This window comes from Ochotona curzoniae, unplaced genomic scaffold (assembly GCF_017591425.1).
Source record: "Ochotona curzoniae isolate NIBS_2020 unplaced genomic scaffold, NIBS_Ocur_1.0 contig_4501, whole genome shotgun sequence".
NCBI classification, from domain to species: domain Eukaryota; kingdom Metazoa; phylum Chordata; class Mammalia; order Lagomorpha; family Ochotonidae; genus Ochotona; species Ochotona curzoniae.
Genome location: NW_024466307.1, coordinates 9,909,344 through 9,935,534, shown reverse-complemented (window position 1 = coordinate 9,935,534; position 26,191 = coordinate 9,909,344). Strand labels below are relative to the sequence as shown.

Below are 26,191 nucleotides of genomic sequence, written 5' to 3'. Positions count from 1 at the left end.
AGCTCTAAAGATTCAGAGGAGTCAGATGAGTTCTGAAAGCATACACTCATAGCAGACCTGCCCTGAATCAAAATATACCACATCATGTAACATATGTGTTCAGAAAATATTGAATTTATTTTTGGAACACTGAACTGGGAAGCATCCGTGCTGCCTCCATAATCTGTCTACATGACCATCTGTCATATGTCACTTGCTTTTGTAGCTAGAATTCTTCAATGAGTCAAAAACTGGATGAGTGCTCTTCAGAATCAACACTTCTTTTCCATAATATTACTCAATTGACATTGCTAAATGGAAATACGAGAAAATACACAGTATGGCTTTTACTACTTTGTTGGTATTGTTAATTAAAATAGATTACACAGCTGAAAGAAGTGCTTCTTTTTGATGTTACCAAGTTCCATGAAACTGTGATGAGTAGTTCTAAGTTGTTAGAACTTTAGTATTAACTTATTATAAAGAATGATTATTAGGCTGGTGATCAGTTGATGAGACAAGTTTTTTTCATATAGAATTATTTATTTTTGTTTTTATCTTTCTGAACAGATTTTTATACACAGGGAAGTTTCCAAGTGTATAATGAAGTCTGTTTGCTTAAGGGCTATATAGCTTACCTTTCTGTTATTTGCACAAAGGTAAAAGTGGTAGGTTTTGTCTTAATTGATATTTTTTTATAAAGATTTATTCATTTTCATTGTAAAGTCAGATATACAGAGAGAAGTAGAGACAGAGAGGAACACAGTTTTTCTCTGGTCTTATCTAGGAGTCTTAGTTTCTGGTTTTATATTTAATATTTTTTTTCACCTGTTTTGACTTAATTTTTGCTACTGGTGTAAGAAAGTGGTCCCATTTCTTTTGTTTACATGTGCTAATCTAGATTTCTCCAGCATCATTTATTGAACAGCTTTTGCCCAATGTGTGTTTTTGGTGCAGTTGTTGAAAGTAAGTTAGTCATCTATATTTTAGTTTATGTCTGGACTCTCTATTCCATTCTGTTGATTTGCATGTTTGTTTTGATGCCAGTGCCATATTATTTTGATTACTGGGATTCTATAATATAACTCGAATGTACGTAGCATAATTCTTCTAACTTTGTTGTCCTTTTTCAGAATTGTTTTGGCTGCTTGAAGTCTTGTGGTTCTCTATAAATTTTAGATTTTTTTTTCTTTTTCCATAAAGAATGACATTGGAATTTTGATAGTAGTTAAACTGTTGCTGTGGGTGATGTGCAGATTTTAACAATATTAATTCTTCTAATAAATGAAGTATCCTTTCATTTGTCTTCAAGTTCTGTCATCACTGTTTTGTAGTTTTCAGTGAACAAGTGTTTTAGTTTCTTAGTTCAGCATATTCCTAAGTATTTTCATTTTAAGTCATGTACAAAATAGATATTTTATAAAATTTCCTTTTCAAATCACTCGTTTTATTTAGAAATGCAACAGATTTTGTGTGTTGATTTTGTGTCTTGCAGCTTTATTGAGTTGACTTGGTAGTTGGTAAAATTTTTTTGCGTTTAATTTTTTTGGTGTTTGTGTGTGTGTGGTGTTTTTAGGGTTTCTCTAAAGAAGACCATGTCATAATCAAACAGACGCAACTTTCCTCCTTTCTCCTCCATTTTTTTAGAGGACTGGGGTCGGCCCTATTCCCTTTGCCTACCTAATTTCTCTGGGTCTTTTCGGTCTCAGGTGGAATTGAAGTGACAGTCTTACCTTATTCCTCGTCTTACAGGACATTTTCACCTATTCATTTTTTAAAAAGATTTATTTATTTTTATGGCTTTTCTTATGTTGAGATAATCTCTTGCTATTCCAAGTTCGTTAGAGCATCTGTATGGATGGGTGTTGAATTTTACCCGATGTTTTCCCTGCATCTCTCACAGTGATGTTGTTCCTTGACCTGCATTCTGTTGAAGTGGTATGTCATGTCATGTTAAATATGTTTCCTATGTTGAATCAGCCTTGCTTCCCAGAGATAAACCCCACTTAGAATCAGCGTGGGACACTTTTAATGTGGTTTCAAGTTTGATTTGTTAAGATCCAATGTTCTCGCCTAGGAATTCTCCTCCAAGTGGTTTATTCCTTTGCTATTTCCTTACAGCAGAAACCCAGCTCCCTTTGCGCCATTATAATTGTGTAGGGAGAACAAATGCCTTTGCTTCTGCATTTTTTGGTATGCCTTTGCTTCTCAAAGTCTAAAACTGTTTTCTCTGATTCTTTTTGCTTCTTTTCACTTCTGCTTGCAAACCAGCCTATTTTTACTTGTGCTCATCTCTTTTTATTATACATTACTGAAGACACACAATTTCAGGAAATGCACGTCTAAATACTGGTTCTTTCCAAGGTTATACTCAAAGATTCAGTGGCAGGTGGTCTCCCTTCCTGGCCAGCACAGGAATGTGCCTCCCAGGTGTTTTTCATGGTCTCCCTGTGTCACCTTCATCGTACCAATCAAGTACAAAGTTCAAGTCACATGTTTTAAGGTCATTTTTATTGGCAACACCCATTCTTGGAATTGATTTTTTTTTTTTTGTACCAGTTAAGGTAAGCAATGTTAGGACTTGTCAAAGAAGTACTCAAATCTCTGTGGCTTAACAAAATGAAATCCATTTCTTCAGAAATCCACTTCCTTAGAGTCCATTACTGAGATAAGGTTTCTGTTTATCAGACCATTTAGAAATTCATTGACTTAGTCATGTGCCCCTGCCTTTATCTAGTTTTATTATGCTGGAGAAAAAAATAGTAGAATTGCATTTTAGACGTCTACGTGTAGAAGTAAGGGAAAACATATGTTCCTATTCCAGTGAGTAGAAATCGATTTTTAGACACATAGCCTTGCCAAGTGAAGGAACTACAAACCATAGCACAGCTTAGTGCTTGGAAAGTTCAGGCAAAACTATATGCTTCTGTTTGGAGTAGCAGTCTCCACCTTAACTTCTCCTTACACATAAGAATAATCTTTTTAAGTATTTTTGTGCAAAAGCTAAAGCAGTTTTGCTGCATGCTTAATATTATGACACAATCATAGATGAAATTTATCACAAATATCGCATTTGTCCTCTAATTCCAGTACAGCTTCTAGTTGATTGTTCTGAGTGAAGCCAAGTCAATCAACTAAATAAACACTCTAAGCTGATTGCTAATAAAATGAGATTGTCTAGAGAAGGGTATTTGGCATAGTAATTAGTAACTCTTTGGAATGCCCTCATTCCATACTGGAGTCCCAATTCCAATTTCCTGCTGATGTGCATGTTGGGGGCAGCAGTCGATGGCTCAAGGGTTGACTTCCTGCCACCCCCATGGAAGACCTGCATTAACTTCCTCTCTATTGAGTTTCCTCCTTGAGTTCCATGTATGAGAAATGCCAGTACTTAGAAACAGCCAAGCTGAAGCAAGCGTTTGGTACAGTGGGTAGGATGCTGCTGTTGTGGTTCACATCCTCTGTCAGAGTGCCTGCCTGGAGTCCCAGTTCTGCTCCCAACTGCAGCTTCCTGCCAATGTGCTCCTTAGAAGGCAGCAGGTGATGGCTCAAGTTCTTGGCACCCTGTACCCGTGTGGGAGATCTGGAATGAGTCTCTGCGTCCTGGCTGTGGCCTGGTGCAGCCCCAAATGTTTCAGGCATGTGGAGGATGAGCTGCAATAGGAACAAAGAAAACAAACAGCCACCCTGTTCTTATTAAACTGAACTGAATGGAATTGGCACAAGATTGATTAGCCACAGCAAGTCAAATAAATCACTCCAATAGGAAACAGTTTTCTAGAAGGAAAAGTCATTGGGGAAGTTTTATCAGTGAGGATGCTGTGAGGCTTCTGGGAACAAGAAATCCAAACACAAAACCTATTTTTGAAAGTTGCATATTCCTGCCCTGAGTAGTCCAGAGGAAGCAGGGTGATGCTGGGGCTCTGCCTCATCCCACTGTGGCTTCCCTCTCTGGTCTGATGCAGCTGCTCCCCTTCTCACCAGGTAACTCAGGAGAAGCCCCATCACCTCTGCTCCCCACATGCACACAGGCCCTCAGTCAGATACTCACACCTGTTACCCGGAGAGTAAGAAATTATCCAATGGGATGATCACATATCCTGCTAATGCAGAGAATCTATTACTAAAGGGGAAAGGCAAAAAGGGTTTTGGGGAGTTCAGCTTGCTTCGGAGGCTGCACTGGGATGAGAAGACTCTGTGTTAGGAGTTTAAGATAATGTAAATGCAGGCCCAGTGTGGTAGCCTACTGGCTAAAAGTCCTTGCCTTACACACGCTAGAATCCCATAAGGGTGCTGGTTCTAATCCCAGCAGCCCTGCTTTCCATCCAGCTCCCTGCGTGTGACCTGGGAAAGCAGTAGAGGACAGCCCAAAGCCATGGGACCCTGCATCTGTGTGGGAGACCTGGAAGAAGCTCCTGGCTCCTGATTTTGGTTCTGTACAATTCTAGCCATTGCCTCACTTGTGTGTGACAGATATCTCTGGCAGCAATTAGAGGAGAGATCTGAAGGGAGGCAACAAGACAAGCAGGTGCTGCTGAAAAGAATTTAGGTAAGATTAAAGAGGCGGAGGCAGAAATGATGGTTTCCAGAAACATTTTCCAAATTAGAACCAGAGGACTCTGAAACACGTCTGGTATCAGGTTCGGTAGGCCAACCAGTAACTGAGTTGAAATGGTCAACGTTCAAATCCCTAAGACTTAGGAACCTAGAGTGGTTAATGCAGGGTGAAGCATGGGATGGTTGCCATGGGAAAGAAGCTTATTTCTTAGCCGCCCAATACTCCAGGGCAGGAGTTCCTGATTGGCAGGTGGCTTTCTGTTTAGATACTAAAACTCAGGCTTGCTCAACCTCAAATCACTTTTAACTTGTTATGGCTTAAGAAACACATTCTGTTCTTCTCTGGCATGTGGAGTAATGGAAATATTATTGTCACTGTCTTGAGAGCCATGATAAAATGAAAGATGGGGGAGGGAAGCAATGATTATGTAGAATTAACAAATTACAGAAAAAGTCTGTAAGAAAGGTTCTATTTTGACCTTTAGCAACCCTGGCCTGGGAGTTTCAGAAATTGAAATATCTCTGCTCATGTTTCATGAGTTTCTACAGAAGACATCACTGTAAAGCTAGAAGTTTGGTAATAATTTCCCGGACACATGTCAGCAAATGTTGCCCACTCTGCCCCATTTCCTAAAAATGGCATCGCTTATTTACCCAGTGAGAACCATGTAATAAATAGTGGAAATGGTTTCCTGGAGTGTATTTATAGAAGCAGTCTTACTGTCTGACACGGTGGTGCTTTGTAGTTTCCCGGAAAATTCACTCGTGTGGAAGGAATGATTCCTCCTGTATCAGGGACCTGCCGGTGAGATGTTACCCCGGGGAGCTTAGGATGTCCCTCATGTTAAGGCGACAAAGCTGTAGCAAGAGAGTAAGGGACTTTTCTAAGATCATGCCGATCATCACTAGCAAACTGACTCTCCGTGATCTTTCCACCACAGGAGTACGGTGAGTGGTGTGGCACAATGACAAAGAACACACCAGATCTGAATTTCTAACGTTCAATGTCATCCTCACAGGGGAAGCAGGCAGACTAAACAAAGGCTGTAGGAATTAACGTGGTTTTCTAGAAAAGTCCCTGATGACACTCAACGGAAGCACTTTTGGAAAAAAAAAAAAACATTGGAATAGTCAGGAAAACAAGGGGTTCACTAGGGTTTAGATATGGGAGATTTGCATGTAACTTTTCAAATATTTTGCCATCTATTTTTTTTTTATTAGGATGGCTGTGAGATACATCATAAAATTCTAGAAGAAACTGCTTTTCTTTGCATTAAAAAAAAAATAGATGTTTTTCTAACAGTGAAGAATTCAGTGTAAAGTGTCAGTACGTTCAGGGTCACGGGGTATTTCTGGAGATTATGAGCTGAAGGACCTTTGGAAAGTGACATCCAACACACGCTTCTGTGGTTGTTCGTGCATCATAGGCTAATACGCAACTTTTGTCCAAAATTAAAGCAGTGTTTGTTGAAAGCAGGAAGAAAATGTGCATGAAACCACTACCCTTCCACGTTTTATTTTACCCAAACTTCCAGAAACCACCAGGAGATGGATACCAACTATTCATGCCACATATAAAGGGAAGTTTGATGAAGTCGTATTCATCCCAAGCAGACCATGAATACATATCAGGCCTATTTCTGTCTTTTATACCTTATCCGTATGAAGGGGCTTCAAGTAGTTTGGAGGGAAATGGCATAAAAAATAATGCTCAATTTCTGTGAATTTGATGAAGAACTCGTACTTCTGTGAAGTCTCTTCTGTTTCTCAAGTAAACTTTCCAAGTTCAAGCCAATGCTGCCTTTTCACATAGTATCATTTTTAATCCATCTATGTGTTACATCACAGTAAGGTCATTAGCTAAAATTTATCTTTTTTCTAATTTTATTTATTTTTATTCTTGATGTTTGCATAGTTAATTGGGGGGGGGATCAAGGGTTAGGGAAACGTGAGTGGGACCATTAATCCAAGTTTTCTTTTTCTTCCCCTGTACCTGGGGTGAAAATGGAGGTAATGGGAGAAGCTCTGCCGAGCCTGCCGACTGCCTCCGTACCTGGGGATGGGGAACGGCCATCTGCTACCAACCCACGATGCTCCAAGTGTTCTGCTAAAGTGGCCTCAGTAGTTCTGGAATGCTGTCAGTCTTGTCAATCCAAGGATGGGGAAATCTTTCCAAGGTCCGTTGGCTGACACTTTAGAGCCTCCATGCTCTCAAACATTTCACTAAAGTTTCAATTCATTCGAATAGCAATTTTACTGATGCTGAAGAATCTTAGTTTTATTATGTGAAACATATGCGCTTAGAAACCTATTTTATTTGTATTTAACTGTATTTAGTTAATTCTACGAAATATTTCCATTGTAGGGTATTGCAAATATCAAAAAAAAAAAAAAAAGAATAGGAATGCTTAAGGGGAAACTTAATACCTCCAGTTCCTGTTTTGAAGATTTGAAAAGCCTTCACTGCAGATACGTGCTGGTGTAAAGACAGAATCTGTTGCTCAGGGTGTGTTTAGGATCTCTTGGGGGAGGGAGGAACCTTCTGTGCAAAGATATCCCACTGTCGCCTTTGGACGGCCGAGGCACCCTCCACCTCTGCGTTTGCAGTCAGGCTGGGTAGTTTTAAGAAGGTCTGGCTTAAACTTGAACTCTTTTTAACTATCTGTGCAGTATTCACTTGTTTTTCCCCTTCTTTCATTACAATTTGGTGTGGTTTTTATTAGGACCCAGAATTAATGCATTCTAGGTTCAAGAGCAGATGGAATTATACCTGCTAATCAGGAAGTGCATTTATTCTGAAAATGAAAGCCATTCCTTGGCTGGTGGCATTTTAAACACTCAGGTTGGAAATGTGGTCTTAAAGGAAGAGAGGCTGCCCCCTTGTGTAGGAAGTGTTTATTGCTTGCACTTTTGTTCATACCAGTTTTAATTTTGTTGGGCTTAAGTTACCTGAAGAGCGCAATATCACAAAATGAAGTTTTTTTCAGTAATCTGATTTTTACTCTATTCACTTGAAAATCAGAGAGACACGAAAACGGAGAGCATTATTCCATCTGCTAGTCACCTTCCATCCGAACACCCACAGCCGCCTGAGCTGGGCGGGGCCAAAGCTAAGAGCAGGAACCCAATTCAGGTCTTCCTCATGGGTGACGGGGACCCAAGGCCCTGAGCCATCCAGGATGCACATGAGCAGGGGCTGAAATGAGCAGAGCCGGGACTCAAAGCCACGCACTGCACTATGGGACGCAGGCTGTCTTAAGCACAGCAAGCACTGTCGCAGTGGTCTGAGATCTAATCTTTAAAAAGACAACAGTGGGGATATCTGTTTCATTTCTAAAAGAGAAGTGGTGGTTCCTCTTTTTAAAACCATGTGATGCAAGAGTTCAGAAATAAACAAGTGAACTTTCCAAGGTCTATAATGTTCCAGAACTTTAAAAAAATATGGAATTCATAGAATAATCTTGCAAAAAGTAAATTCTTAAGTTAAGGCTGCCAACCAAGTAGTTTTTCTTACTTGATAAAATAAGATCTTAATTTTGTTGTAGGACCAACAGTTCCTGGTCCAATCATCCATGCTTTTTCATTCACCACAAAAATGTTTTAATGAAAATAATTTCCCAAAGCTAACGTTGCCACAAAATGCAGTAGAAATACTCTTGAAGAGCAAAAACATGGGATGTTCACTTATTTGATGTGTATTAGTGCCATCTTGTGGCTCCATACAATATTACAACAAAACTCTATGGTTTGTTCAATCATGACACTGAATATTTTGTATAATACATTAAAGTTAGCTGAATATTAGGGCTTTAATTGAGTAGGAATCCTAATACAATAGAATTACTTGAGTTCAGTGGAAAGCCTGTTATCACAAGACTCCAAAGCGTGTAAACTTCCTCATTATCAAACAGTGTGGTGACATTTCTCCCTTAGCACTGGATAAGCATCGCTGAGACCCGCTGTGGGGAAGTAGTAACCACAGACACGGAGTCTTGGAAGAATCACATGCCAGCCCGCCTTGGAGACCCATGGTGTACATACATGGATTAAATGGCTGGAGAAAACAAATCTATTGGATTTTCTTCTAAACTGGCGTTTTCTATATACTCTTGACCACTGGATTTCTTTTTAGAAAAATGATAGTTATAGACGTTAATAGGTGGGTCGAAGTGAACTTGACCCTTCAGTCCAGTTAGGAGGCACTAACACTTTCACAAGGGCTGAGTGCCCAGCATCTAATCACCACTGAAGAGCCTCACTCTCATACTGTTACACTGGGGGTATAATTTGAGTGTGGATTTGAGAGGCGCTGCCAACATTCAGACCCCAGCCTGGCCATTGTAGCCACTTGTGGAAGCAACCAGCAAATAGATGATCTTTCTGTCTCTTCCTCTCCCTGTAACTCTGACTTTGAAATGAATAGAGAGAGACGAAGCAAGCGAGGAAGGAGGAAAGGCAAGGAAAGAGGGAGGGATGAGAGAAAAAAAATCTGTTTATACTTTTTGTTCAGGTCTCAACTGGATTGTTTTTGTTACGGTGGTTAGGTTTCTTGAGCTCCTTGTATGTCCTGGGTATTAATCCATTATAGGATGCACAGTTTGCAAAGATCTTCTCCCACTCTGGCAGGTGTCTCTTCACCTTGTTAATTTGTTCCTTTGTTGTGCAGAAGCCACTTAGCTTAGCCCCGTTTGCCCATGCTTTGCTTTTGTGAGGTCTTATACAAGAAGTGATTGCCTAGGCCAATGTTTTTGCAGTGTTTCCCTGTATTTTGCCCTGATGATTTGATGGTTTCAGGCCTTACATTTAGACTCTTAATCCGTTGTGAGTTAATTTTTTTTTAATAGAATGTAAGGTAGGGCTCGAATGTCAAATTTCTGCATGTGAGAAGCCCAACACTAGTTGTTGAAGAGACTGTCCTTTCTCCAGGGAGTGATTTGTGAATACACAAAGTTTAGTTCATTGTGAATACGTGGATTAATTTCTGGGGTTTCTGTACTGTCCATGGGTCTATATGTGCAGGTTGTTTGACTATAACATCCCTGTAGTATGCATTGAAATCTAGGCTCATAGTGCCTCCAATTTGCTTTTATTGTTTATGATTTCTTTGGCTATTCAAGGTCTTTTATGTTTACTTATGGGATTTTAATATTTTTTCTAGTTCTGTGAAAAATATATTCATCAATAGAAAAAAGAATGAAGGACTATACTATTGCAGCAACATGGGGAAAATCTGTCAGGGGTGGGAGTTTGGGGGTGAATTCCAGTCTAGATGAAATTGTATCACAAAATTCAAAAATTCAAAATAAAAATATAACCAAAAAAAGAGAGAACTGAATCTGGACATTTGAACTAGTTGGATGGAACTGGAGCTAATTATGCCAAGCAATAGATATACCAGACCCAGAAAGACAAATATTATGTGACTTTTCTTACTTCTTGAAGCTAATGTATGTTGCAAATAGGAAAATTGTATGTGTCATAACACTTGGAATTAGCTATAAGTATTGCTTCACTGAATCAATTTATATAAATGACAGTATACCCTTTGTCCCTTTTATGACCATTGTCACTTATTCTATGATATTAATATCAGTTTTTAAAGATAATTAATAATATTAATATCAATTTTAGGATCACATATGCGCATAGAGATGACATACACATGAATGTCAGATTAATCTCTGATTTATAGCTTGAATTAAATTTACATGTGCACCATGCAGTTTTTTGAAAATAGGACATACAAAGTTAAAATCAGAAGATGACATAATGATAAAAAAAAAGTAATAATTGACTATGCCTTCCACAGAGAAAGAAAAAAAAGTAGGAAGGAGACATTTGAAGCTTGCTTTGCTGTGTGACTAATTTGTGTTTCTTTGATCCGTTTGTGCTGTTTCCTTAAGCAGGTCTCTGAACTCCTCAGGAGGCACATTTAATAGAGACAAATTCGTATCTTTTTAACAGGGACAAGTGATCCATACGTGAAGTTTAAAATTGGAGGAAAAGAAGTTTTTAGAAGTAAAATAATACACAAGAACCTCAATCCTGTGTGGGAAGAAAAAGCTTGCCTTCTTGTGGATCACCTTAGGGAGCCACTGTACGTAAAGGTGAGAGATTTGTGTTTCCCTAATGGAATCTGTCATGGAAAGACCTGCTGGATAGCTTTTATAAGCCTGTCTGTCTGATGAGATTTTTCCCTCAAGGGGTATACTCTGATATTCCTGGCACTGTTGACACTGCGCTGGAGACAGGAAGGAAGGGTGAGCAGCTGGCCTTCAGGATGGTTCTCTTGCCCCCTAGTGGGGAGGCTTCCGGAAGCCCAGCCTTTGCTGCTTGGTGCAGCCGCTGATGGAGTGCACGCTGGGAGCCTGGAGACAGAGAAAGGCCCACTCACAGCCTACGCTATCTCCGTGCAGATGATACAGTGTTCCTGGAATTGTAGTTGAAAATGATGTCATAAAAAGGAGAGGCTGGGGAGTGTAACAACCAGGAGGACACCACTCCCTTCCCTTCCCCCTCCCTCTCTCTCCACCTTCCCCTTCTTTCTCCACTTTGCTCTTTGTCCCTCCCGCTCTCATTCCCTCCATCTTTCACTTTCCCTCTCCCTCGCTCTCTTCCTCTTTTGCCTTTTCCTTTTTTCCCTCTTGCTGTCACTCTATCTTTAAAATTAAACAATTTAAAATGACTTTTTTTTTTACGATGAAGAGAGGAGGAACTTAAGAAAGTTACAAGCTGAATGTCTGTTAAAATTCTAATTCCCAGTTTTATTTCCATACCAGAATTCCATTCATATCTCTCAACGTTTGCGTTTGGTGCACTCTGACCATCTGTTCAGTCACCCATTCCTTCTGTCACCACAGTACTGCATTTCCTCCCTCCCTAAATGACCACCATTGTCGGAGCCGCAGATCTCACACAGTCAGTCATAGGACATTCTGCTTCCCCTCAAATCTCCATTCCATTGTCTGCTGCTGTTTCTTTCCTCCACACCATAGAAACAAATAGCCCAGTTGCTACTGAAACGATGGCAAGAGGACACTGATTTGGCTTCTGGTTAGGCTTTCATTAGGATACCCAAGTTACATATCCAAATACTTGGTTTCCTACCCACCTGCAGCTCCTGACTGCAGCGTTTTGCTAATGCAAGGCTCTTGGAGACAGCTCAAGCTGTTAGATTCCTCAGACCATTTGAGAGACCTCAACTGTGTTCCCAGCTTCCACCCTTGGCTCCCCAAGCAGCTGCAATGGCTGGAGTTGAGCCAAACCAAAGCCTGGAGCCTCTTCCGGGTCTCCCATGGGGGTGCAGGTTTCCAAGGCTGTGGGCCATTCTCCACTACTTTCCCAGGCCACAAGCAGAGAGCTGGATGGGAAGCAAGGCTGCCAGGATTAGAACCAGAGCCCATGTGGGACCTCAGAATATGCAAGGTGAGGACTTTAGCCACTAGGTTACCGCACCATGCCCAGATTTATTTATTTTCATTTGAAAGTCAGAAATACAGAGAGGAGGAGAGGCAAAGAGAAAAATCTTCCATCCGTTGATTCATTCTCCGAGCAGCCACAACAGCCGGAGCTGTGCTGGTCCAAAGCCAGGAGCCACAAGGCTCCTTCAAGTCTCTCTTGCAGGTGCAGAGTCCCAAGGCTTTGGGTCATTCTCAAGTGCATTCCCAGCCCACAGAGAGCTGGATGGGAAGCAAGGCTGCCAGGATTAGAACTGGTGCCCATATGCGATCCCTGGTGCATGCAAGGTGAGGACCTCAGCTGCTAGGCTACTGCACCGGGTCCCATGTGCAGGATTCTTAATAAGAGCGTGTTTTTAATTCAAGAGTGTTTATGAAATAGTTGTGAGACTGTGTGTCATGGCCACCACCAAGCGGAGATGCTTGTGGTCAGACATGTGTTTCTTTGACCTTACTCTTAGAAAGAAATAGCCATATGAGGAAAAAATTACCTTTATGGTCAAGTGACGAGATGGGGAATGAAAAAGGACAAGTAGAAGACCGGTGGGTTATGAAGAAGGATTTTGGGGAGCAGATGGTCAGGCAAATTAAAGGTGCTGCAGCGGAGAGAAAAATGGGCTGGGAGAAGAAGCAGGTGCTGACAAGGACAGCACCCAAATGTTTGGATCTCATTACCGTCACTTCAGAAAAAATGCATAAAAAAGGAATTTATTTTTCATTACTTCTCCTGTAAATCTACCCGTTTGTTATGAGTAATTGCTTCAGTTCATGTAAGAGCCATATGGATTGGGCCAGAACTGTGGCACGTGGGTTATACCTCTGCCTGCACTGCTGGCATCTCATGTGGACAACAGTTCAATCCCCGCTGCTCCACTTCTGGTTCATATCCCTGCAATGATCCTGGGAGAGCAGCAAAGATGGTCCAAGTCCTTAGCCGTGGTACCCCTATGAGAAGCCTGGAAGAAGCTCCAGGCTTCAGATTAGCCCAACTCCGGCTGTTGTGTTCACTCGGAGAGTGAACCAGCATATGGAAGATCTGTCTCTCTGTTTTTGCCTTTTCTTTGTAAATCTCCCTTTCAAGTAAATGTAACAGGAATTTTTATAAAAAGGAAACGTGTAGATCTTCAGTGTTTTTATTTCAAATTTTATGTGTTTATGAGAGAGAATTTATCTCTCCCGTTCTGACTCATTGCCCAAAACAGCCTGGGATTGTCTGAGATGAAACCAGGTGTGGGGAACTCAGTGCTTCCCACATGTCCTCACTTGAGTCCACATTGCTGTCAACGTGGAAAGAGTGATGGACTTGGGAGCTGGTACCAAAAGTACTCTGCAAAGGGATGACTGTGTCTTAACCGGCATGTTGGCGGTGGTGTTTTATTTGAAGCACAGATTCTCTCTCTCACACACACACACAAAATAGAAAGAGGTCCTCTAGCCAGGGATGGAGCAGGTCAATCCAGGTCTCTCACATGGATGGCAGAGACCCAAGGTCACGAGCAACAGTAGGAGCTGGGATCAGAAGCAGAGTCAACGCCAGCCATGCTCTCCAGTACAGGATGGAAGCTGCACAAACAGAAACTTCATCTTTGCCAAGCACGCATTAACCACTGCACTGGACACCCATGCCTTTAGCCTGTAATGGTACAGGTGAACTTTCTAAAGTTGTATGAGATGGTTTGGTTCTTTTGATATTTCTGTTTGTTCAACAATAAAGATTCATCTAGAATCCTAGTCATTTGTAACAATGCCTTGTCTATTTGGGATTTTAGGTATTTGATTATGATTTTGGACTACAAGATGACTTCATGGGCTCAGCCTTTCTGGATCTCACACAGCTGGAATTAAACAGGTAACTTCTGAGCTGTCGCAGTATCGCTACACCTTGACACATGCAGCTGAGTTTTTGCAATGGACCATTCCTGTCACCTCACTTCTCATCACTCCTGTTTTATGGCTGCGAGTCTTCAAGCCTGCCAGCCCATGTCTGCTCCACCTTCCTCATCTACCCATTGAAATAAGAACTACCTGATCCAACAGTTATTCACCACAAAAATCTGGGGTTACCTGCTCTGGCCCACAACACTCTACCAAACAACGAATCTAGAGACGAGAGACACACTACTTGCCCTGCCGTTGTACAGATGGTATATTGGGGCATAAAGACATTACACCTGTTCACCGTAATTCTTATATTGAAGAATCAGGTTACCATATGTGAAATCAAACCTGTGCTCTTTGCTTGGGTATCAGTAACTCTCATCACCTGAGCTAGGGAGAAACCTGATTTTATTATCCCAGTTTACTATCATTTGCTGCTATTCTAAAAGTGTGGGCAGATTGGCTGTGAATTCTTATCATGGCTTGACTAGCTGCAAAGTTACATTGTTATCACTGCAGTTTAAATATTCTCTTATCTAAAATGCCTATAACTAAAAGTATTGTAGATTTGAGAGCTTTTTTTAGGTCTTGATATATACACACACACACCCTGGAGTAGAGCCTAAATCTGTATACAAAATTTACTTACGTTCTGTAGAAGCTATATGGTAATATTAATGCAGTAATTTATTTTGAATGTTCATTTCTTTACTTTTGTCTGTTAAAAGGTAGAACAGTTCCCCAAATGCCCACAGAACCCAAGGCTTGGCTAGGTTGAAACCCGATTGTGGAACTCCATCTGGGTCTCCCACGTGGTGTTGGGGTACAAGTTTTTGATCCATCATTTGCTGCTTCCCTGAATATGTTATCAGGAAACTAGATAGGAAGTGGAATAGTTGTGACTCAAGGTGACACTGTTATACAAGATTATAGATGTTTCAGTTGCAGTTTAATCCCTAGAGCCACAAAGGCTGCTCCTGTACAATCTTTTGAACAGTTTTGTCCATGAAATATGATTTCATGACGTGGATTTTTTTTCATTGTGGCATCATTGTCAGAGTTCAAAAAGTTTCAGATTTGAGACCATTTCAGATTTTAGATGTTCAGACTAGAGATAATCTACAATGTTAATTTTCCCTTGCACCAATAATGGGCATATATTTTTTCTGATGGCATTTGTACATAGGGACTAGGCACAACATATGCTGCAGAAGGGGGGGGGGGCTTTAAAGGAGATCAATAACACTGGGAGGGAGTCCCAAAGAAAGCTTGGGGAACTTTGATGGGCTGAAGAAGAGGGAACCCTGTCTGTTCTAGATGGTTCTGTGGCACTCCATGGCAGGGCTAGTGGAAACTGAAGGATGAGACATGGTCCCTGTTGCTGCTGTCAAGTCCACAGATGCAGATGCTCAGAGAAAGGCACTCAGGACATTACAGGCTGCTCGGTTTGGACACAGTGGCAGTGGTCAGGTCTCTTTCTGGTCATTTTGTCTCCAGTGGGACTAACAGCAACCTCTCCTGGACTTCCTAACTACCTTGATTTCCAACCTGCAGCCCAGTCCAGGTGTGACTGAAGGTCAGAGTTTAAGGATCTGCTGGGCCCCACCTCCCTGCTGCTAGAGGAAATGTCCTTTATAAAAGGCTCTGAATGGTGTGCTTCATCATGAAAATAGCTCACTGTAGAATGGGCTTGCTCTGCTTCTAGAAATGCCACAGGGACTTTCTCCATAGACCCTGCATGCATATATGCAAATCGCTGAACTTCATCCAGAACATACATTCATCTTGTTCTCCACTGAAGATAAATCATGGATGAAAAACCATTTTTAAATGGAGAACTGTGATCATTAAAACTTTAGAAGATTATATGCAAGCTTTGGGTGTGGATTCATTCTACCACCATCAGCTATTGAATCGATTTAGCTTGTCATTTTCTCTGCCCTCAAGTCCTTGTAAACATCAAATTAATACATTAAAAAAGATTGATTTGTTCATTTATTTTTAAAGGATGAGTTAGAGAGTTAGAGTGAGAGAGGATCTTCCACCACAACCACAGTGGTCAGCTCAACCAACAGGTGCTTTTAAAGAGTACTAATTTAGGGCCAGCATCACCTTTGTAGCAAGTAAGATGCCACCTGTGACTCCAGCAGTTTGATAGGCTCTGGTTTGTATCCTGGCTGTTCCACTTTGGATTCTGCTCTCTGTGAGTTTAAAACTCAGAGAGAAGGGATTTCCAACTTTCCAGTAGTGTTGTCGTTTCTTGGCCTTTTCAGGAACTTTCTAATACACCATAAAGGGTCAAAATTTATCCAATGAAGTAAAAAATCCCCAGTTGGCCCAAAGACTACTGGATACAATAATGCTCTTAATTTGATGGCAATAGTCACATTTGTACTAAGAAAGTAAAGGAAGATAAAATGTTCTCTTTAATAAATCATTGATCAAAACCTATTTTGGCATATTTATTTAATAACTGCTCACAATCTATTTTACATCCCAGGCCCACTGATGTGACCTTGCCTCTGAAGGACCCTCATTATCCTGATCATGATCTTGGAATCATTTTGCTCTCGGTGGTTCTTACCCCTAAAGAAGGAGAATCCAGACATGTGGTAAGTTGCTCCATAACCCCAGCCGAGCTCTCTTTTCTCGCTCTCGTTTATTCAAAGATTGTGAGCTTCCCCTTGACCCAGAGATAATCTGAAAGAGAAACTGCGTGTGAAATGCTGGCCTGTCCTTTGTTCTGTGAGTATCCTGCACATCATGTGTACCTACCTCTTCTGTCTTTTCAACTCAAATTTTCTTTTTCATGCTCCAGATCAGAACCTCTTGTTGTAAAGAAGGTATTCCTTCTCTGTAGACTTGAATCTCATAATTTTAAGTCTTAATTTCAAAAGTGTTATTTATTCAAGGAAAACATTTATTAGTGATTTAAGTATTGGGAATTCCGCAACATGGTATCCAGACTCTAGTATTCTAACCGTATTGTCAAGCGTACTATAACAAAGAAAATGGTCTGAACCTATAACAGAGTTTCTGCTTTCTGGTATTTGTTGACTGAATGATAAATTAGTACTTCTCATCTTCTTGATGGGCTCCCATGTTGGTTTTACCCATATTGTCAACATTAGTTGTCCATACTTCCTTGCACACCATGCTGCTATGAGAAACTTACAGAGACACAGAAGGACCAGTTACTGCCATGCTGTGGAAGTGATGCTATGGAAGATGTGTTTTGGTCAGTGTGCTAGCCAGCACACCTGCTGCCACACTTTACCAGAGATGTTTTATTGGGTACAATGTGCATTCAGTCAGCTGGGAACTACTCCCACTGGCTTTGATTATGACATATTATAGTGATGGGCATCAACATTTAAAGCAAGTTCAAGAATCTATTTTAGTAGCATGACTATTGCTGTATATAAGAATAGATGACCCAAGCAGGTATGTATCATTTTCCAAAAAGGTGATAATAGCAGTTTTCCCAAGATTACAACTGGTGAAATTTCTGACTATTCTTTTAAAAAGATGAGAGAGTGAGCACATTAATTCATAAATAATATTTTCCAAGTAGAGTTAAGGATCCATGCTTTATTTGCATTTTTCCCAGAAAGTATTGCCAAATAACACTTATGGTGGGAACCTAGCATGATGAAATTATAAATATATATGTGTGCTGATGGAACAATGGATGAGGATTTTTTTTTTACGGAGAATGTTTAGAAATGGAAGCCAAGCATTTGAGAGATCATCAATTCAGTAGATATTGAGTCAGCTGGTACACACCAAGAAGGATATTCTAGGTGGCTGATCCATACACAGGACTAAAATATAAAATGTTAAATTTGTGTTCTGATCAAGTATTCTGGTATTCACTAAGGCCCTGCTGTAAGTTCATTACTGTGCTACTCATGGTAGAGTAGACCAAAGATTTGGGGTAGAATTTGGAGATCAATTGATAATAAAAGGAAGTATAAAATGGCAAGTGCTTTAAAGCCATGGAAGACAGGCATATGTTTCTGAAGAGCAATTGTAGGAAACTTGTTCCATCCAGAGAGACAGATTATCTATAAAGAAATGAAATCTGAAGTGTGAATTGGAGCTAATAAGGAAACGTCTAGAAACGAAATAGCCTACCAACACATGTGAAAGTCCTATGGCCAGAGGTTCCAGGCTGTATTCTACGAACTGAAAAGTACCAAAGCTTAGAGCAATTGGAAGCCAAAAATGTATCTGGAATCTCTGCGCGTGGTGACTCTAGAGTGGAAGGGAAATCACACTCTCTAGCGCCCCTGGGTCTTGTTAAGGTTTTGGTCTTTTCCCAATGAACATTAAGGAGCCATTGAGAAGTCTGCAAAGGGGAAGTAACATAACATGCTATTTATCTTCAAAGTAGCTCAATAATCATATTGTGGATAACAGAGTGGAGGAGTAAAAATAGATATCTGGAGACCAATTGGGAAACTGTTCCATGGATCCAAGGGGAAAATTATAGTCTTGTCAGGAGAGATGGAAGGAAGTCAGCAGGCTTACCTGCAGGAGGTAAAACCAACATAACTTGGTGATAAAATATTCTTGTGTTAGGGTTCTTGTTATTTTACTGAAGAGCAACATCTCAGAAACCAAAACATTGAAGTACCTGAGGTTTTATGTGCCAAACAAACCTTCCATACTGGAGATGGGAAGGAAAGTTCGGATACTGTCATCATTTGAGTGATCTGATATTGGATAGTTTGCTGAATTTTCACACTCAGGGAATTCTTATTAAGTACCCCCACCTACAGCTGAACATTTGAGTGATCAAGTCAGTGTTTAAAGATCTGATCATTACACTACTGAGTTCTAAATGACACAGAAATATGTGTCAACACAGGCAAATTGGTTCCTAGGAGTAAGTGTTTCTTGGATAGTCATGCGAGTTCTATAATTCATGGCTACTCAGAATTTTAGGGTACATCTTCTTCATAACAAAAACATTATCTGAAAATATTATGGCTCAAAAGAGTGGGTTATTACTGAGTTCTAAAATATGAATAGTGAAGGAGAAATAGGGCTACTTGAAACAGTCACCCACCTTAAAAATCTGGTTTCATTTCTCTTCTTTGCTCTTTTTTTCCATTTTTCTCATTCCATTTTTGCAACATTCATGATGATATAAGATTTCACCCTGACATCATTCTGCCATTTCCTTGACTCATATCTTTGGGATACCCCAGCTTTTGGAAAACATTATTTACTCTCGGGTATTTTTCTTTCAGTGTCTGACTTACGCTCCCCTCTTTCAGAGCTCCTGATTGTCCTGGGGTGATCCTGCTGTGTGAAGTAAAACAAGTGGTCTTTTTTTCCTCCCATGTTGTGGTTTTGCTTTGCTCTGTGAAAATTCCCAATAAGTACAGGCAAACATTTTTTTTTTCACTTCTGTATATTCTTTATCTTGGTCTGTTGACCATTCTATTTAATCTCTAAAGTAGTTATTGCATTTACCAATTCTGATCATGAGGTTTTAATACTCTGAACAAAGATCATTTGCAGGCCTCTGTTAAATATATATCCAGCACAACCAAGCATTGTGTTAGTTCTCCAATACCTTCATTCTTTTTCTTCTAAGTCCCCACAGCCTGTGAATGTTTCCCTGCTTCATGGAATTCATGATGAAAAAATTTACATCTCTGCAATAAACAACATGGGCTCCCTTGCTTACAATGCTTGCCCCAGTTCACTGTCTCTTAGTTTAAGCCTTCTTCAATGTCGTTATCCTACCTAAGACATGCCTACATTTCACCTTGCCTCCACCTTGCATCCTATTACTACTGAGGTTGAGGCGATGTATGCATGAAACCTTTCTGTTGATGACTTCTCTCAGGCCCCAGTCTGACATTCCATACCTCATTGTTGTTCAGTGGGTTGCAGGCCAATCTCTGAGGATTGGAAGGACCACTGGAAAGGCCCAGGGGAAGACAGTTGAAGACTGTTTATTCTTGCTTCAGTATTCAAATCTCTGGTTGTCACAATCTTGCCTTGTGATTAAATAATACTTAATTTTCTTTTGCAAACTGTTAAGGATTGTCTGCTTAAATAATCCTTCAGGAATCTTTCCGAGGACTTCTAATGATGACAATGCATTATTAGTCCATCACTATATTTTCACTTTGAACTTGTCAAAGTTTTATATTTTCACTTTGAACTTGTCAAAGTTTTAGTTCAATACATTTTTTTCTGGGCTCTGTTTGAAGTTTCTTGGTTGAAAACAATCTGAGATCCAGTCTACAAATTAAATTTTCATAACCCTAAAATATGTGTCATACTTCTGCAGTGTATATGATGTGCCGAATTTTCACAAATTATCCAGCCATAAATCTTATTTATGGAAATTCAAATTGAAAATCTGGAAAACCAAACATTAGTTTCTGAGTACTTCTCAATCCATTTAATATTCAGAATGTTATATTGGGGAAGAATATAGGGGGCGGTTTTGAATTTGCTCTCATATGCCACAGTAAAACGAGCAGTTCTGTTCTCTTCAATTATTATCTTAGAAATAATTTATTTTAAGCTCTTGGAAATTTCTAATTCAAAAAAACCACATGTTTATGCTTATGTCTGTGTTTATAAAATGTTGCTAAATATTTTATGTGTATTAAAATAGAGAATGGAAAAGGTGAGCCTCAAAAGCCTTTCGCAAATAAATCTTAGTAATCAAATAGGGAATACAGCATTAACATCTAGAAAGATACAATGTTAAAAGGCAAGCAAAAATAAATAACTGGAAATACAGAGTACTTAATGATAAGGTTGCCAGAATTTCCAAATCACTTCTCTGGTGGATTTTTACATGCTGTTAAATACTGACAGTATGTCCCATGATTTCTGCGTATGTGGACTGCCAGGTTAGAAAGTATTAACACTGAAAAAGGGGTTGAAAAACTTACTCAGTTCTCTAGCATGGGCAATGTCTAGTTAAAGCTATTGAAAACATATATTATCAGGACTAGGAGATATATTTTGTAGTTTCCTATCAAAAAAATCTTCATCATTGGCTTCATATTGGAGTCCTACCAAAAAACTCCAGATGTGAATGGATGTGTATTTCTTTAAGTCTCCAGCATTGTGTGTACAAGGGACCAACACCAGCCTCCGTTGGGGGCATGCTGAGAAATGCATGGCACCTTTGTCCTTGCTGTGCTCACTGCATGTCCTGTTTGTGAACTGTGAACATGTGCGATGCTTCTGTTTGTGCTCTATCTATGGCATTTGAGCGTGACAGTGTGTTTGAGTTCTTTCTGGCTCTCTTTCTAGCAGAGTTCAATCCACAGCTTTCTTCATTGGAGAATTTGTGAAATAAAAGTGAGTTAATTTGTATTACACACTCTCTTAGATAACCTTGACCTACAAATTGTTAGACTATGATTAAGAACTAGAAAAGTCACAGAAACATAGGAATTAACCCTATGTGACTTTTAATTATTTTGTAAAGATGTACTTGAATATTGTTTAATTCTTATATTTCTCACGATTATTAAATAACCAGCAAATTTCCACCTACAGAGGTTGAATATGCATGTTTTATAAGGAATACTAAGTAATATCTAATCATCATGTAGGTGTTTTTTTTTGATATGTACAGTAACTGTATCATTGTCTTGAAGTTTGCTATAACAAAAGATGAAAGTAAAAATGGATCTGTATTTTAGGATCTGTTAAAAATAATCCCTGATGCTATTCTATCACAGGCCATATTTTATGCTTTTTATTCCTTGTGTTGATTTCAAGTCAGATGTTAGTGAGGAATTTAAATCATCGTATACTAGTACCATCAGACTATATATTGACACTCTCAAACTTTGTGCACGTGTTTCTCAGCTGAAATTAAAATCATTCAGCAAAAAAACTTTACTCTTCTAGAATTTTCTTCATCTCTTTTGTTTAAGCTTCTATAATCTAACATGCCTTGTAGTGAAGATATCAATATTAATAATACATTAAAATTCACATTATTTTTAAACTTTGTACTATATGCAGCTTATTGATTCTACCTTAACCCAGCTATTGTTTTTAAAAAGGCGGGGATAGAGCCTTGATGATGGCATGTTTTGACCCCATTGCTTAGCTGTTGGATTTGGTTCCAAGAGGGGAAATTTTGTTTAAAAATCTAGGATCATTGAATCACTGAATCCAAAAATAAAATTCTAGGTACTGAATTGGGAACTGAGCAGACTAGACTGGTTCTTGTAACTGCCCATTCTTTCACATTATACTTAAGGGAAATCACTGACATTCTGCTGGTATCAATTTCTCAGTCTGAAAAAGAAAACCATAGAGCATGCTGATGAAACAAACCTTGAGAGCAGAAGCCTCGGCCTCTGCTTTGTCTTCTGCGTGGAAGATTTATCACATGCAGGGCTCTGAGCCAGGACCGTGACCTTGAGCGGTACAGAATCCTTGTGATGTAGACTAGTGTTGACCTTCTCTTCTTCCTAAACCCCTTTCTCAGACCATCACCTTCTTCACAGAGTGTAAGTTTGTAACATTTTATATGTTAGGGGAAGATGATATAGCCCCATGCGTTAACAAATTTTAGTCTTTTGTTTATTTGTCTGAATTGACTTGAAGTGTTATCCTTAGAACTACTGTTCTCTGTCAGTGGAAATTGTGTGTCCAGAGCAAGTTGACTGTGATGTACGAGTGAAGCAATGGGTTTCCAGTTGTCTTTGGGTGACGATGGAGCAAGTGGTATTGATGTTGATACCTGATTTAATATCAACCACGCACATATATTACAAGTCCGGTAGATGTCCACCCCCATCACTCCATGGAGCAATGTTGCTTCAAAAGGAGTTGACATTAGTACTCAGAAAACATGCAAGAGTTTCTTAGCAGCATTTGATAGCAACGGTTTCAATTCCCTGGCTGTGTTTGGGGGAGAAAAATTATATACAGGGAGGAATTAATGTAGTTTAGGAATTGCATTTCGGTTCCATGTTTTGGCCAATATTTAACAAGGAACATATAAATGAATCATTATTTATAGAAAGAAGGGATGTGATGTGTCACAGCCATTAGCAATTCTTAATTACAATCGTCTGCATAACTCTATTCTCTTGGTTTAGATCAGTGACTGCGTTTATCATTTCATTTAGTGCCTTAGAATTCTTTCTGTGTGTGTGTTTTTTTTTTGTAATCTATAAGTAGTTTCTGGAATGGTCCATCTTGATAGGGATTTTTGCTGAAAAGGGTGCAGTGGTTAGAGGCATCTATGAATCTGCTAGATACACAACCTTGACCACCATTGCTGTCATCCGTAATCTTTGCTCCACATAGCCATGATTCTCTGCTTCATCTGCCTTTAAAGATGATAAAATGAAGACTAGCTTAAGAGTTCATCAGGAAGCTTAACGCCTCATTGTTCCCTTAGGGATTCTTTAAGGTGAAATGAAGACGCAAACTCCTATTTGGCCTTTACATTTTACTTTGTATGGGAAAGTGTGATCTCATTCCACACCACAAATCTTTAGAAACTGGCTTACAACTCCTGACCAAGCAAATTCAATGGACACAAGCAAATTAATGACACAAGCAAATTCAAAGGAAATATTTTAGCCAGAAACTCAAGTGGAAGTTATACAAATAGCCACCATCACCACATGTAGCATTTTTCTCAACGCAGAGAAGACCCTGGAAGCTGGGGTGGTTCTAAGATTCTGCCAAGGAAGTAGGCTTTGAATGCATTTGAAAAGCGAAAGCTGTTGCGTACCACGTGATGCCCTGTACATCCTAGGCAAATACTGCCAAAAGAAATAGTAATAAACCACAAGACTGCTCTTTTCCAGTCAGTAGTTAGGCTATTTGAAAAAATTCTGTTTCATGCAAAAGCTACTGCCCTATTGTTTTGTATTAAAAAAAAAAAAGCAAGTGAACTCTCACCAGAAAGACTGAATGTTACAGGTACTCATTAATTGTGTATGCACGGACAACAGTTTTTGTCTTGTGTAGTTGTTGCTGGAAAACTGTATGCTGTTTTAAAGGCCTAATAGATGTTGCATTTCCGCAAAAAAAAACCAATCGGCTGCCCTGTTCTGTAGTTGAATGAAAGATAATGAAAATGCTTTATTTCATTTGCAGACAATGCTAATGAGGAAGAGTTGGAAAAGATCAAGTAAGGTAATTCCTGGCATGTGATCTTTCAGCTTTCCTTGTTGGGAAGAATTATCAACCTCGCTTTCCCAAATCTCTCTCATACCTCCTCCAACTGTACCTGCAGGGCTCATCCCTTTGCGATTGTTCTTTTTGTTTATCCTCATACACTTTAAGCAAACCATGCGATGCTTTTGGAGTGAGTAGAAATCACCCTGATCAACAGCATCCGAATCATCCTCGCGCTAATCCCTGCTCACTTCTCAACATCCTTTTCAGCATCCAGTCTCTGTTTTGTGTACAACAGGGTCTAGAAAATCACTTTCCTGCAGGAGTAGGACAGTGAGCCAGGCCAGGAGGGACAACTCCAGATGGAAGGGAAACCCAGGCAACTTTCTATTTTGTTCACGGAAAGTTGAATGTGAGGTTTTCTAAACTCAAAAATCCCTCTAATGCTACCTCTTTGAAGAATACTTGCCCTGCACTGCCTCTCACTTCAAGAAATCAGTGAGTCTTGGCAGTGGGAGGATTTGCTGTTCTTACAACTTCCTAAACCCTTGCATCAACACTTGTAAGATGGATAAGTTATAAAGAAGGCTTTGATTTTTGTTCAGTGGTGGTCTACCCCACTTTTAGACACAGAAAAACGTCAAGAAGAAACTGAAATATACTTCAAAATAGATCAAAGAGGTTTTATTGATAAAAAAAATCTTGCTGGCTCAAATTTCTACTTTAAAAGTCAGTATTCTTTTTAAACTGTGACTAATTTTTTTAGACCCTGGGACATGCCAATCTTTTTTCTTCCATTCTGATTGAATCATGCTATTACCTAAGTTCTTTGATTTTGTCCTCTTTATTACTGTGATTTAAGAAAAAAAATACATACATTAAAATGCTTTTCTGTGTTTGTGATAATGCCTTAATCTGTTTTTCTTAGTAGAATGGTTGCTCAATTATTACACCATTAGTAATGAAAAGATACCTCAAAATAGATCAAGGCCTCATTAATAATCACTTTTATCATTTTAATAACATAAGAAGCACATCTTCAAAAGAGTTGTTGAATGTTTCTGATTCTGTATACACTATGATTTTAGGTAAATAAAATTTCAAACTTTTAAATAAATATGTGCAGTGTAAATACTTGTATTACTTTTTTCTTGTATGTTACAAATAGTGTTATTAAAAGCATATGTATTTATATTTTATGTAATTTGGTGTTTCTCATCCTATTTGTTTTTAAAGTAGCAATATGTTAAGAGGTAGAACTCATCTTTCATATGTGCTTAATTTTTAATACTAGAGCAAGCGATTGCACAGTAGTCAGTATTAATGAATTTGGTCCATTTTTATTGGAGCATTTAAAAAACAGAAATTAAGACTTTTCTTTTAAAATATGCTTTTGATTTAAATTTATATTTAATTTTAATGATAAAATATATAAACATAAATGCACATATCTGCTTTCAGCCTACAAAAAGATTGAATGCATATTCTCCACTATTATAGAAAGAATTCTTTCTTTATTTGTCAGAATTACAGTTGAGAGAGAGAGAGATCTTCTATCCGCCAGATCATTCTATAGATGGCTACCACGGCTGGGGTTGGCCCAGACTAAAGCCAAGGAGCCTGGAAATCCATTCAGGTCTCCCACATGAATAGCAGGGACCCAGGCACTTGTTCCATCCACCCTTGCTTTCCTAGGCAGATTCGTGAGGAGCTGGATCAGAAGTGGAACGAGGGACCTGGGACTCATTGGAGCTGCCAGCCTTGCAAATGGAGACTGACCTTGATGCTCCACAGTGCCAGCCAACCCATTATTTACATAGCTACAAGTCTGAAAGTTTTTCTGTGTCGTTAATAATTCAGCTATGCATTCAGTCTAGTCTGTTTTTAAAGCTTGTCACAGAATTCCTACATGCAGCTCAGTACTGATTTAAGTGTGTTATGGATAATATGTGAGATTTTAGCTGAAAGAGTTTTTAATTTTGTAAAGTTTAATGAGGGTACAGAATTGCTGAGTTAACTCATTTTTCTTTTTTTGTGATAATGTTCTGAACACTTGTTCATTCATCAGATTTTCACTGTGCCCTAAAACATTTGTGTGTATTTATCTATATTCATGTTACATGACACAGGATTAAATTCACAATCCACAGACAGCTTAGCATTTTCGTCACTTCCTGGTT

The 26,191-nt window shown here is 39.3% G+C and overlaps 1 protein-coding gene across 8 annotated transcripts in view; it reads left to right on the top strand.

The window, feature by feature from the left end:
* Positions 1 to 26,191, top strand: part of MCTP1 (multiple C2 and transmembrane domain containing 1) — a 406,611-nt gene that overhangs the window by 173,897 nt on the left and 206,523 nt on the right. For 6 of the 8 annotated variants that reach the window (XM_040986052.1, XM_040986051.1, XM_040986050.1 and 3 more), the window contains 4 exons: positions 10,501 to 10,643; positions 13,763 to 13,842; positions 16,372 to 16,483; positions 23,991 to 24,029. In XM_040986052.1, coding sequence (XP_040841986.1) covers positions 10,501 to 10,643; positions 13,763 to 13,842; positions 16,372 to 16,483; positions 23,991 to 24,029 — 374 coding nt within the window. The remainder of the gene's footprint in view (positions 1 to 10,500; positions 10,644 to 13,762; positions 13,843 to 16,371; positions 16,484 to 23,990; positions 24,030 to 26,191) is intronic. The other 2 variants (XM_040986053.1, XM_040986055.1) reach the window with 1 other exon arrangement.